Below are 14,196 nucleotides of genomic sequence, written 5' to 3' on the forward strand. Positions count from 1 at the left end.
TTATGGTAATCAGGTATCCCTACCACTGATAAAATATATGGACTTAATTGGCTAGGGATGTAGTCTGGAGGGCTCTTCCTTTACATGTGTGACCAGAGGCAGAGAGGCAAACCAAAGACAAGGATCTCAAATCCGCACAGGGTTATATTCCCCTGAGCAGACCCCCTCCAATACTAGTCTCCTTCCCTGATTAGAATATTGGATACAGGGCTACCCCTACCATCTAGAACAGGGATCTCAAAGTCCCTCCTTGAGGGCCGCAATCCAGTCGGGTTTTCAGGATTTCCCCAATGAATATGCATTGAAAGCAGTGCATGCGCATAGATCTCATGCATATTAATTGTGGAAATCCTGAAAACCCGACTGGATTGCGGCCCTCAAGGAGGGACTTTGAGACCCCTGATCTAGAATGTTCAGAGCTGGAAAGGTGAAAAGTATAATGCTCCTTCCCAGCAACTGGTGATATCACGGCAAACTCCAAATCACACTGTAGCTTCTAGTAGGTCCTTTGGAGCTCACTGCAAACACCCTTAGTGCAGGATTTTCAAGGTCTTTATATACAGTACAAAAGTCTATGTATTGTGCTGTAGCTGCTGCCTGATTTTGGAATCCTGTGTGTGTTACTTGGGGGGGGGGGGGGAGAAGGAATAGTAACACAGAACATTCATAAAATCTTTCATGTACAAGTTCAAGTGCTGTCTGTCCTTTCTCTCTCTTCTTCACCTAGAAGACCAGATATTTTACTTCCTGTGGCCATGAACTCCACAACAGTGTCATGCCCAGTGTTCTTCCAAGGTCCTTCAGCAGGTGTTCCCATTATGCATTCTTTAAGTTCTGTTTATTCATGGCTTTCAGCTATATGTCAGGGTTCTACACATTTGCCTTGGATACAAATGGGTTCTACACATTTTGTTTTAAAAAACCCCCACAAACACAACTCAAAAGAAAACTACACAGTTTGTTTAATGCGCAGCTCTGTCAAAACTTGACCTATTTAAATAAAGAGTCACCGCCACTTACCAATTATCATCATGATATAGGCAGACACCATTTTGCTTTAAATATAAACAGTTATCATGGTTTTCAGTCAGGAGAATCTGAGCCTTATTGAAAAATTGTATCTGGAGAAAAGTTATGGTTCTCACAGTCTGGTGCAAAGGTTTTCAGAAAAGAGGTGGAAAAGGGTAAGCTTAGAATATGTTTTTGAAGAAATTGTGAGAAACAGGCTCAACTGATCGACCAGTCAGGATGCGACAGGGCCTGATCATTTTGCACGGAAGAAAACATTGCAGCAGTTGAGGTGATGTCATTTAGGGAGATGGCCAGCATGAATGTAGGATTATTGAAAATTTATTCAGGATAATATATTACAAGTTTTGACAAAGTTATGCAGAAAACAAGCTTTGTATAGTTGGTTTTTTTGGGGGGAGGGGAAGTATAGATGTCATGCCTGTTTATTTTTCTGTGTGAAGAGTTTACATTTTTGGAGTTTGCTCCTTTTCTAAAATCCATGTCATTTTATCTCTTTTGGGCATACATAAGTAGTATAATGGGTACACTAAATGTCAAACTGATTGACAGGTGAGATAAGAGAAGGATCGACCAATCAGCGTTCACTTCTGGGTTAAGCCCCACCCACTCTCTGCCCACACCACACCTACTCTCCACCCAAACCCTGCCCACTCTCTGCCCACTTTCGCCCAAACCCCACCATGCCCCACCCACACCACACCCACTTTGCCTAGGCCCCGCCCAGGCCCCACTTACAAAATGCCCACTCCCACCCATGCCACACCTATTATCTGCCCATGCCCCGCCTCCCTCCCATAGGAATGAATGGTGGCGGCTCTGCCCATGCCCCGCCCCCGTCCACATCACCGGAAATGTACTTTCTGATGACATCACCGGAAATACGCTTTCTGTTGACTTCAGTGGAAATGGGTGTGCCTGCCATACCGGAAGTGCACATTCTGATGACATAGGTGGAAACAGGGTAAATGAAGCGTCGGAAATGTGCTTTTCTGATGAGACGGAAATGCTTTTTGTGATGATGTTAGCAGAAACAGATTTAGTTGAACCCCCAGAAATGATGTGGCCAGAAAAAAATATGGCTTTTATTTTAACATCCTTTTAGTTAAAAGACAGGCTTTAAGATCTAATTGTTAGAGCAGTGGATGCAGTTTTCTTGTTGCTACACTGATGGCCATTTCTACAGCATAACCCATGTCAAAAAATTCTACGGGGAGTGTAACCTCTGTACTCTTTGCCAGAAGCCTTAAAGTCTTGACCTTTCCTGTACATTATGGTGTCGTCTTTGTTTGACGCAGATGTGTTTGAACAATGTTGGTGTACAGCAGAGATGTCCTAAAAGCAAGAAGTTTATTCAAGTTTATTAGGATTTTTTATATACCGCCTATCAAGGTTATCTAAGCGGTTTTTACAATCAGGTACTCAAGCAGGTAATCAAGAAGTGTTGTCGCTCTAAAGACTGTTTAGACATATGCAGCTGGCAAAGAAAAAAGAAGTGGAGTGTTTATCTAAAACACTGTGTCTGAAATGCGAGTCCTATGTGAACAAGAAATATAAATGTAAGGGTAGGATAGAAACATAGAAGATGACGGCAGATAAGGGCCATAGCCCATCAGGTCTGCCCACTCTACTGACCCACCCCCAAGTCTACTATCCTAGGGATCCCACTCCTGGTGACAGGTTCCCTTGGCTTAACCCTCTAAGGGATCCCACATGGGCATCAACAATCAAATACTAGAGAAGTGTACAATTCTAAATGAATACGGCAGAGTACGGTACAGGGATTCAAACAGGGATTGGACGGATTCCTGAGGGATAGGGGGATCGTGGGATACTGAGAGAGGTGCTGGGATGTAACACAGGTATAGAAAGCAAACCAAGTAATAAGTATAGAAATCCAACCAGGTCGTGCATGTGCAAGACCGGAGGGTTAGGACTTCGATGGGAAGATAAGACTCAATGGGAAACCAAGGTGGCAAGGGAGCCCCTTCTGGTGACTCAGACAGGCCGTGACCTGTTCGGGCCGCCGCGGGAGCGGACTGCTGGGCAAGATGGACCTGTGGTCTGACCCAGCGGAGGCACTGCTTATGTTCTTAATATACAAAATCACTTCCTTAAACACACTACTGAAGACCTACAGGTCTATTTATGCCATGCCTCAGAGACCGAGTATTCAGGCAACCATTGCTAGATACTTATTTCGGTCAGAGTCTCAATCACTGGCAAATGGCATGTACTATAAGTACTAAGTTTTTTAATTATTTTATCAGTTTTTTTCTTTTTAGTTTTCTTTCAATAAATTATTAAATAAGATTTTTAAAACAGATGTGATAACATCTTTTTTTGACATCAAATATCATGAGAATTATATCAGATAGTGCATATATTTAAAACAAAAGCACTTATCTTTTTGAAATGTCTGCACTGTTTTAATCCCAACGGGGCCTCCGTTTCACCTGGAATGGCTTCATCAGGGGAAAACGTAGACAGTGCCTGTGAAAAATGACAAATCATTAAAAATTCAACGTTGTTAAGATATTTGAAGACAAACTAAGTCATTGAACTTTAAATTTATGTGTTAATATCAACAGCAAACTTATGGAACCAAAATTGACCTGAGTCCTTAGCGAATAATTCTCAAAAATGGCGTCGGTGAAAGTGAACGCTGAGCCATTTAAATTACCCATTTCTCCTGCTGTGTCAACCTTTTTACGTCATGACGTCTTTTATGGAAATGACGTCTTACCGGCATTCATCCAGTGGGTAATTTAAATGGCATAAGTACTGTAAGACATAAGTACTGTAAGAACCAGTAAAACACAAGTTATTGCCTGTGTTATTCAAATCTATTAAATACATCCCTACGGGCCCTGCCACCCTTGTTTCTTATTACACTTCCCCCTCCGTATTCGCGGGGGTTAGGGGCAGAGCCGACCTGTGAATATGAAAAAAACGCAAATAATATTCGGGCCGGTTCTGCCCTTATCCCCAGCTTCCCACAGCTATTTTTAGCCTTGTAAGCCCCCCTTTAAGCCTTACCTGGTAGTCTAGCAGGTTTTCAGGCAGGAGCGATCTTCCCACGCTCCTGCCCCATGCAGATCGCTCACAGGAAATGGCTGCCTTGAGCTCCCGTAGTCTCTCGAGCCATTTCCTGTGAGCGATCTGCAAGGAGCGTGAGAAGATTACTCCTGCCTGAAAACCCGCAAGACCACCAAGTAAGATTTAAGTGGGCTAAAAAAAAAAGCCTGAAAAATGAAAATGTATTTTTTGGTCAAAAATCACGAATAACTGAATCCGCGATACAGAATTCGCGAATACGGAGGGGGGAAGTGTGCAAGTACAACAACACGGAATAAATCACAGACCTGTATTTCTCTGTGACTTCGAAGGAGTTTAGCAACCTGGTCTAAGAAATCATCAGCATTTAGCGATTCGGGATTTAATTTACCAGAAAACAAGGAGTTGTGCAAAAGTGATGAATGTAGATGCAACTGCACATAGTCACCAGACGAGACTGTTGCTAACATCGTCCAGCATATGTTGAATGCCTTGGCGTATGGCATTTTAAGCCTCACTTAATGAAGTTATCCTGTCTAAATTAATGAAACAAAATTCTTCTGGATAAAGTACACCATGAAACTTGTCCAGTGGTTGATGTATCCGGGAGGTCCGGTGTAACATCCACAAAAGCATGACACTCGTTGGTCTTTTCACGGTGTGTTTTTATACACTTACAACTCTCGACAGAGGTTCCATTCACAGAGGTTTTATTGTGTGTCTATGGCCCCTGCTACAGCTACATATAGATCTTGTTTTGTCTTGATTAGGCATTTTGGTGTCAGGTCAAAAGCGCGCCGGGACAAAGGCGCGCGCAGACAATTGAGCGCAGCGCGGAGGCATGCGCCGCATAAAATTACTGTTTTTACGGCTCTGACGGGGGCGTGGGGGGGGAACCCCCCCACTTTACTTAATAGAGATCGCGCCGCGTTGTGGGGGCGTTGTAGGGGGTGTGGGGGGTTGTAACCCCCCACATTTTACTCAAAACTTCACTTTTTCCCTGTTTTTAGGGAAAAAGTTAAGTTTACAGTAAAATGTGGACGGTTACAACCCCCGAAGTCCCCCACAACGCCGGCGCGATCTCTATTAAGTAAACTGGGGGGGGGCTCCCCAACAAAACCCCCCGTCAGAGACCCTAAAAACTGTAATTTTCTTCAGCGCGCGCCTCCGTCTTGCGCTCAGTTGTCGGCGCGCGCCTTTGTCTTTCGCCGAGTTGTCTATGAACCAGCATTTTAGATATCAAAATGACCCCTTTCACACCTTATATTGTTTTAGTTTGGGTTGTTAATTCACGTGGCTAGCAATTCCTAAAACATACCACACATATTTGTAATTTAAAAAAATCTTTAGTTTACATCAATAAACATTTTAGTTGAACGTTACATGTTTAAAACTTTTATACAAATAAAAGAAGTAATTACATTCTGTATTTCCCTCAGCCCCAAGAATAAAAACATGGTTTAAAAAGCATTTCTTTTGAAGAATGATTTATAATCGGTGTCACGTATTAAATCATTTACAATCTCTACATATACACCATCGCTCATTAAATTGACCAATCTATTGAGTAGTCGTGTCCCGTTTATAGATGTTTTAATATCTCTGATGAAATCAATGATTATATTAATGCTTTCATTACAAATCATCAGTATTTTCATTTTATAGCCTACAAAAGCGACTACATTTATCACACATTCCAGGCACAGCATGTCACAAGTCTTCCCGAGTTTCTGTTGTGTATCCTTTTGCCCCCATATCAAGCAATCGTGGTGTTTTTGACCCCCAGCTCAACCAGAGGACATAATTTGAGGTTGAGGGGTGGTAGATTCAGGGGCAATGTTAGGAAATTCTACTTTACGGAGAGGGTGGTGGATGCCTGGAATGCGCTCCCGAGAGAGGTGGTGGAGAGTAAAACTGTGACTGAGTTCAAAGAAGCGTGGGATGAACACAGAAGATTTAGAATCAGAAAATAATATTAAAGATTGAACTAGGCCAGTTACTGGGCAGACTTGCACGGTCTGTGTCTGTGTATGGCCGTTAGGTGGAGGATGGGCAGGGGAGGGCTTCAATGGCTGGGAGGGTGTAGATGGGCTGGAGTAAGTCTTAACAGAGATTTCGGCAGTTGGAACCCAAGCACAGTACCGGGTAAAGCTTTGGATTCTTGCCCAGAAATAGCTAAGAAGAAAAATTAAAAAAAAAAAAAAATTTAAATGGAATCAGGTTGGGCAGACTGGATGGACCATTCGGGTCTTTATCTGCCGTCATCTACTATGTTATATGTTACTATTAAGCAGGCTTAACAGTCTTCATCCTTCAAGCCTTGCAGCCATGTCTTTATAATGCAGTATACAGATACCCTTATGACTGTTTTAAGTTCTGGCGGTGTTTTGGGAAGTCCTATGTCGGTCCACCAACTATAATCACAAACATCTTTCGTTCTTGATTTTCGGAAGTTCTTTAATTTACATTCAATCACCGCTGGTTCTCTTTGAAACGAGCAGAAAAAACACAAACAGGATAGATTTATCATCGGTATGTACACCTTGTCCCCCCGGTTCCTGTGATCGTGAAGATCCGCCCCTTCCCTACAAAAAAAAAAAAAACCAACACATACAGAAATAAATTTTTCTTTTTAAAGCACACGAACACATCCAGCTTCATAAACCCTTCAACACCGACCCCTGACAATGGAAAGTGCGTGTGTGTGGATCCTGGCTTTTTCAACATGTACGTTGCTTCGGCAGAAAGGTTGTGAATCACTTTCCTCACACCATGCAACCACAAATTAACAAAACAATACAGAAATCTTTCGCAGTTATGAGAAACTTTAGACACGTCCGAAAATTCTTCGAAAAAACACAATTTCAGCTCCTAGTACAATCTCTAATCCGAAGTATCCTAGACTATTGCAACATCCTCTATCTCCCCTGCCCTGCAATGATTAAACAACTACAGACAATTCAGAATACAGCTCTGAGACTCGTCTATTCATTGAAAAAACATGATCACATTACTGAGGCATTCATCAATTCTCATTGGCTTCCAATCCAGGAAAGAATACAATTTAAATTCTACTGTATACTATTTAAAACTATAAATGGAGACAGCCCAACCTACCTAAACGACCGCCTCATCCAAACCACCTCTACCAGGCATAGAAAAACACACACCCCATTCACTTACCCCCCAATCAAAGAAGTAAAACGGAAAAAACTATACAACGGACTACTGGCCACTCAGGCAGCGAAGATAGACAACCAAGTCTCCAACCTATTGACAACAACCCCAGACTACAAGATGTTCAGAAAGGAAATAAAAACTATACTCTTCAAGAAATCCCTTAATAAAGCTTAATACCATGATAAAGCTTACCATCCCCTCCCTAACCCCAGATCCTACTTTTCCCTCTCTTGGAAACCTTCTCTGATCTAACGTTGTAACCCTTCTTCCATAACTCTTTTTGTAATCCGCTTTGAACCGAAAGGTAATGGCGGAATAGAAATCTGTAATGTAATGTAATCTGAATGATTCCCTTTGCTTTTTCCTTACAGTCTCGAGTTCTCAAGCAATATCAAGGCGAGAGGAACTTTCACTCATTCTATCAGGTAAGTCCTATTTAGAGTTTTATCCTCCAACATAGGATTTCTTCAGAACAGATAAAACTGATGCTCACTTCTCAGGACCTTAAAGATACCCCCTGCCAATTAAGACCAATGCAACATCTTTTAGAAATCCCTCATGAGCAGATTAGACAGACAGACATGACCACAGTAAATCGCTGACTGCACTGCAGATGCTGTATGCTGCAAAGATACTCACAGGTAGTGGCTGAAGTTGCAGGAAGCAGCAGCTGTGCTGAAAGGCTGTACATTTTGACATTTATAGACGGTCACTACTCAGAAAAGCTTACAATCTAACTTGGACAGACAGACACGACATCTAGGGTAGGGGATGCAGAACCCAAGGTGAGAGGAGTTAGGAGTCAAAAGCACTCTCAAAGAGAAGGGCTTTTAACTGAGCCTTGAACACTGCCAGAGACGGAGCCTGCCGTAGGAATTTGGGCAGCTTGTTCCAATCATATGGCGCAGCAAGGCAGAAGGGACAGAGTCTGGAGTTGGCAGTTGAAGAGAAGGGCACAGATAGGAGGGAATCTGGTTCCTCTTAACATGAATCTGCATATGGTGTTGTCAGAACTTATTCAAATGCTGACATAAATGACTTGAAATTGATTGACCAGACTTTACACCTATAATCACACCAGCAATCACATCAGTGCCAATCACAACCCGGATTTCCAGTTTTTTAATCCACTCCTGCTGCCCAGTTCTTCATAGGTCCATAATTTCTTAACAATTTTCACTTTATCAATATTTATCTCTATTTTCCTTACGTCCTTATATTTTTAAACATCATTCACTTATCCTGTCTTCCTTTTACAATGTATTTCCAAATGCCTCTCCCGACATGACTCTGTTTCAAAATCCTTCTTCAGGGTCGAGACTCTTCTCGTTGTTATGTCCCCCTTTTTTTCTTTTATAGAAAACTCCTTGCCGCGAGCAATGCTGCGTTGGGAAAGCTACAACGCAATGAGTTTTCAAAACAGGCAAATAAGGGATCAGGGAGTTATTTGTTATGGGAATGATTAAAACTGACATGGATGCTGAACAGATAAATAGGAATTAGGAGTTAAAATCCGCCAAGGGTCTATAAGATCAAAGTTAGAAATCATAGACTGTAATTCAGTTAGAGTTTTAGATCTGAATGAACGGCAGAGTGAGGTTCTATCTAGTAACAAATCTAGTGGTTGATTATAGTCTATTTGAAATACTTAATAAATAGATTGAACTAAAAAAAAAAATAGGAGTTAGGAGTTAAAAGCAGCCTCAAAAAGATGGGCTTTTAGCCTAGATTTGCGTATGGCCAGAGACAGCGTATGACGAGGAATGTGGAAAACCCATTCATGAGTATGCTGGAAGAAAGTACTGATACTAGTTCCCCCATAAATAGCTAAAGAAAAATTTTTAAGTAAAATAATTTATTTAAGAATTTTAAGAATGATATTTGAAAAATAGTGATAAAAACAATGATATATACAATAAAAAAAGATAAAATTATATAAGGGTATGTAATGAGGGTGGCTGGTGGTATGGCCTATGATTAAAATTAGTGTCAGGTCAAAAGCGCGCCGGGACAAAGGCGCGCCCAGACAATTGAGCGCAGTGCGCGCCGCTGCGCCGCTCTAAATTACTGTTTTTAGGGCTCCGATGGGGGGGCATGGGGGAACCCCCCCACTTTACTTAATAGGCATCGCGCCACATTGTGGGGGGTGTGGGGGGTTGTAACCCCCCACATTTTACTGAAAACTTCACTTTTTCCCCAAACCCCCCATAACGCCGGCGCGATATCTATTAAGTAAACTGGGGGGGGTTCCCCAACAAAACCCCCCATCAGAGCCCCTAAAAACTGTAATTTAGAGCGGCGCGGCGGCGCGCGCTGCACTCAATTGTCGGTGCGCGCTTTTGTCTTTCACGCCATTGTCTATGAACCGAAATTACGGGTGACTAATCAACGTCGACGCTAAAGCACATAACGGTGCAGCCACTCTAAGGGCTCCTTTTACTAAGCTGCGATAGCGGTTTTAGCGTGCGCTGAGCGCACTAGACCTTAATGCCAGCATTGAGCTGGCGTTAGTTCTAGCCGCTTAGCACGGGTTTAGCGTGCGCTAAAATCCTTCGTGCGCTACAAACGCTATCGAAGCTTAGTAAAAGGAGTCCTAAGTCCACCTATAATGTAGAGTACAGGGGAAAAAGATAAGGTGAATATAAGGGTGGACAATATAGCAGATGTTGTTTTTTTCAATGAAAATCAATGTATACAGAGACAGAGTATGACGGACTGACTCAGGAAGTCTAGGCCAGGCATACGGTGCAGCAATGGAGTCACTGAGCAAGGACTCCGATCTTCTTGTAACCCAACCAAACCTTTTGAGGACATGTCTGGGGGTCCGGAGCCGGACAGGTTTTGAAAAGAAATTGTGTCGGGAGGGGGCATGCGCGGATGCAATGTGGTGACATCACGTGCATGCGCGGATGCCTTCCTGCCTGATGAACAGGCAGCGGGGCTGAGAGTAGAGCTGGGGTGTAACGGGATAGGGTAACCCTACATGTATCCCTTGTTCTACCACCAGCAATATACGATGGTAAACAGTGATGTCTCTTCTTTACAGCTAATTCTAGGAGCTCCAGACCAACTACTGAGCTCTCTCTACCTCTGCAGAGATCCTACATTCTACCAGTTCACCATAGAGGGCGCCACTTGTAATGCAAGTATCTACTGAAAAGAGTTTCCATGTTATCTATTTATCACCTGCTGAGCTGATGCCTAGAAATAGCAGGCTGGCAAACCTTTGATGAATATCAAATAAAGAAGAGAGATGTCTTCCGTTCACTCCATGTTTCTCAGGTTGCTGCTACAGCAGCGGTCCTAGGATTTGCATCTGTTTTGATGCTTGGTCAATATACAGGGTTATAGTTTTTGAAGGAATGTGCACTGCTGGACAAGTACCTGGCAAGATCCCCCCCCCAAAAAAAGTAACACAGATGTTATTCTGCGTATCCTAGAAATAAGCAGTGGATTTTCCCAAGTCCATATTAATAATGGTTTATGGACTTTTCTTTTAGGAAACTATTCAAACCTTTTTTAAACCCTGCTAAGCTAATGGCTTTCACCATTTTCTCTGGCAACAAGTTCCAGAGGCTAATTAGTTGAATGAAGAAATATTTTCTCCTGTTTGTTATAAATTTACTTCTTAGTAGCTTCATTGCGGTCCCCCTAGTCCTAGTATTTTTGGAAAGAATAAATAAGTGATTCACAACTATTCTTTGTACTCCACTCAGTACTTTATAGGTCTCTATTATATCTCTCCTGAGCCGTTTCTTCTGTGGGCTGAAGAGCCCTAACTGCTGTAGTCTTTCTTCATAGGGAAGTCATCCCATCCCCTTTATCATTTTCATTGCCTTGGGCAGTGGCCCCTAATGTGGAACCTTGCATCATGTAGCTAGAATTTGGGGTCCTCTTTCCCATGTACATCGCTTTGCACTTGCTCACATTAATTGTCAGCTGCCACTTCGATGCCCAGTCTGACAAGTTCCTCTTGCAATTTTTCACAAACCTCTTGTGGTTTAACAACTTAAAATAACACTGTGCCTTATTTAATTACCTCACTAGTTATTCCCATCTGTGATCCCAATAAAGACCCCCTGAGGAACCCCACTATCTCCCTTCTCCATTGAGGATACTGGCAATTTAATCCTACTCTCTATTTTCTATCTTATAACCAGTCTTGGGGCTCCTTTTATAAAAGGTGCGCTAGCATTTTTAGCGCACGCACCGGTAGCGGCTAGAGCGTGCGGCATTTTAGCGCATGCTATTCCGCGTGTTAAGGCCCTAACGCACCTTCGTTAAAGGAGCCCTTGGTCTTGGTCGTTGTTGGTAAGTATGTGGAAATTTTTTGGTCTCTAAGAACATCTAGATTAGAGGGTTTAAAAAAAAAAAAGTATTTTAAAACATTTATATTCTGCACATCCAAAAATCTGTGGGTTACAAAAAAACATACATATTATATTGCTACTCTATGTAAGTGCGTGTGATGCCGAAGGAGGACTTTTAGGTACCAGCATTTCAGCATTGTTATGGTGCTGAAATTTTGGCTAGAGAATGACACGGTGACAAAATTCATCACCGTTCCCGTCCCCACGGATAACCGCGGGAAACCATCTTCATGTCATTCTTTAAGGAGAGAGGGAAGAATCAGAGTATGAATGGCCACAACCACTGACCCACAAGCTTTGCTTTGAAGAATGCTGGTGTAGAAGAACTGAGGTTGAAACAGACACTACAGAATGACAGTCTCTGGTATCCAGAGCAGATATTGTGATGTCATAATGCCTCATTCCACCAGTGCCTAAGAGCTAATCACATCAGTGATGTCACAATGGCTTCATTATCCTTGGCTCCCATAAGAATCAGAGTATGAATGGCCACAACCACTGATCCGCAAGCTTTGCTTTGAAGAATGCTGATGTAGAAGGACTGAGGTTGAAATAGACACGAAAAAATGACATGGGATTATTTCCCGTGGTTATCTGCGGGGACGGGAACGGTGATGAATTTTGTCACCGTGTCATTCTCTATTGGCCACCCAAATGACAGCGTCCTCAATTTCTTGTGACCTCTGGTATAGGGTTACCAGACATCCAGGAAAACCCTGGCATGTCCTCTTTTTGGAGGACGGTCTGGATGACCGAACAGATTAAAAAAAAAACAACCCAAAACCCAGTTGTTTATCTCAGCCTAAATCAGGCACTCTCTCTGTCATTTCCCTTCCCTCAAAGCAAACTCTCTCCTCCCCCTTCCCATTCCTACACCTTACACTTCTCTCTATGTCTTTCTGTCCTTTCTAGTCCTTGGCCTTTGCAGTTTATGTACTGATGTGACTCTTGAGCTCCTACAGCACGCCTCTAAACCTTCCCTACTTGAGTGCAGTACTGCAGGAGACCCTCACCACCTTCTGTATTTGCCAGGGTCACCTGTATGCTCAGCGAAGAGATGACAGGGGCAGCGATAGACAGCCTACACCTCATATTATCTATATAGACCAGGGTTGTCCAACATCGGTCAGATTTTTAGGATTTCCCCAATAAATTTGTATGCCCTGCTTCCATTGTATACACATAGATCGTATGCATATTCATCTGGGAAATCCTGAAAACCTGACCTGAAGAGGGCTGAGGTTGGACACCTCTGATGAAGATTACTTACAATAGACTTTGCTATCTTATAAACACTTCTGTTGCTTTCAGCCTGCAATATTTTATAAGCAACCTGAGGTAATTAAATATAACTTGAAGAATGGTCTGAAATTTGGCAGCTAAGATTTAATAATAAGAAATGCAAGGTCATGCATTTGGGCTGCAAAATACTTGAGGGAACAGTACAGTTTAGGGGTGAAGAACCTATGGACATGAAAGAGGAGCAGGACAATATGTGATAATAATAATAATAATAATAATAATAACTTTATTCTTATATACCGCCAACAATCTTGCGACTTCTAGGCGGTTTACAGCAAAGAATATTGCAATGTACATCTGATAGTAACAGCATTAATGATAATAACAACAGTTATGTATTGCAGGGTCGTGAAGTACCTTGCGGTTTGCACAGGGTTGGAAGTTAGTGATTGGGGTTAACAGTTTACAAGAACAGATTTGGGGAGTGATTACGAGGGGGGTTATTGTCCTTGTTCGTTGCCTAGGTATTTTGTGAACAGGTATGTTTTCAGGTGTTTCCTGAATTCTCCATAGTTGTTTGTGTGTGTAATTAGTTTATCTAAGTCTTTGCCCCATAAGGCTGCTTGATACGATAGAAGTTGTTGATGGTATCTCTTATATTTGCATCCTCTAGCCGGTGAGGAGACGAATTTCAGGTGTGCTCTTCTCTCATGTCTGCTGGTTGGGAATGAGAAGAGGTCTGTTATGTATTTAGGGGCTAGACCAGATAATACCTTGAAGCAGAGACATCCCAGCTTGAACTTCGTGCGTGCCTCCATTGGCAGCCAGTGCAGGAGTCGGTAGGAAGGGGTTATGTGATCGGACTTCTTCAGCCCGAAAATCAGCCTGACTGTTGCATTTTGTATCAGTTGTAGTCTCTGCATTTGCTTTCGGGAGATGGCCAGATGGGTAATGTTGCAATAATCAAGGTGGCTTAGTATTAGGGATTGTACCAGTATTCTGAATGCTGAAGCGTTGAAGTAGGCTCTTATGGACCTAAGTTTCCAGAGAGTGAAGAACCCTTTTTTGACTAGGGAGTCCACATGGTCTTTCATAGTTAGACCTTGGTCTAGTATTACCCCCAGAACCTTCATTGTTGGCTGGATGGGGTAGTTAATATGTGATGATCATAAGGTGGCCAAACAGGTTGAAAAGGTGATGGTGAAAGCTAGAAGGAGGCTAGGTTGCATAGGAAGAGGAATGGCCGGTAAGAAAAAGGAGGTATTGATGCCCTTGTATAAGACTCTGTTGAGACCTCATCCTATATAATAAAACGCAT

At 42.5% G+C, this 14,196-nt stretch overlaps 1 protein-coding gene across 1 annotated transcript in view; it reads left to right on the forward strand.

Annotated features, from left to right (window-relative positions):
• MYO1G (myosin IG) overlaps window positions 1-14,196 on the forward strand; it is a 348,860-nt gene that overhangs the window by 78,759 nt on the left and 255,905 nt on the right. The window contains exons 5-6 of the mRNA XM_033931919.1: window positions 7,638-7,691; window positions 10,313-10,408. Of these exons, the coding sequence (XP_033787810.1) occupies window positions 7,638-7,691; window positions 10,313-10,408 (150 nt within the window). The remainder of the gene's footprint in view (window positions 1-7,637; window positions 7,692-10,312; window positions 10,409-14,196) is intronic.

Source organism: Geotrypetes seraphini, chromosome 2 (genome assembly GCF_902459505.1).
Source record: "Geotrypetes seraphini chromosome 2, aGeoSer1.1, whole genome shotgun sequence".
Lineage (NCBI taxonomy): Eukaryota > Metazoa > Chordata > Amphibia > Gymnophiona > Dermophiidae > Geotrypetes > Geotrypetes seraphini.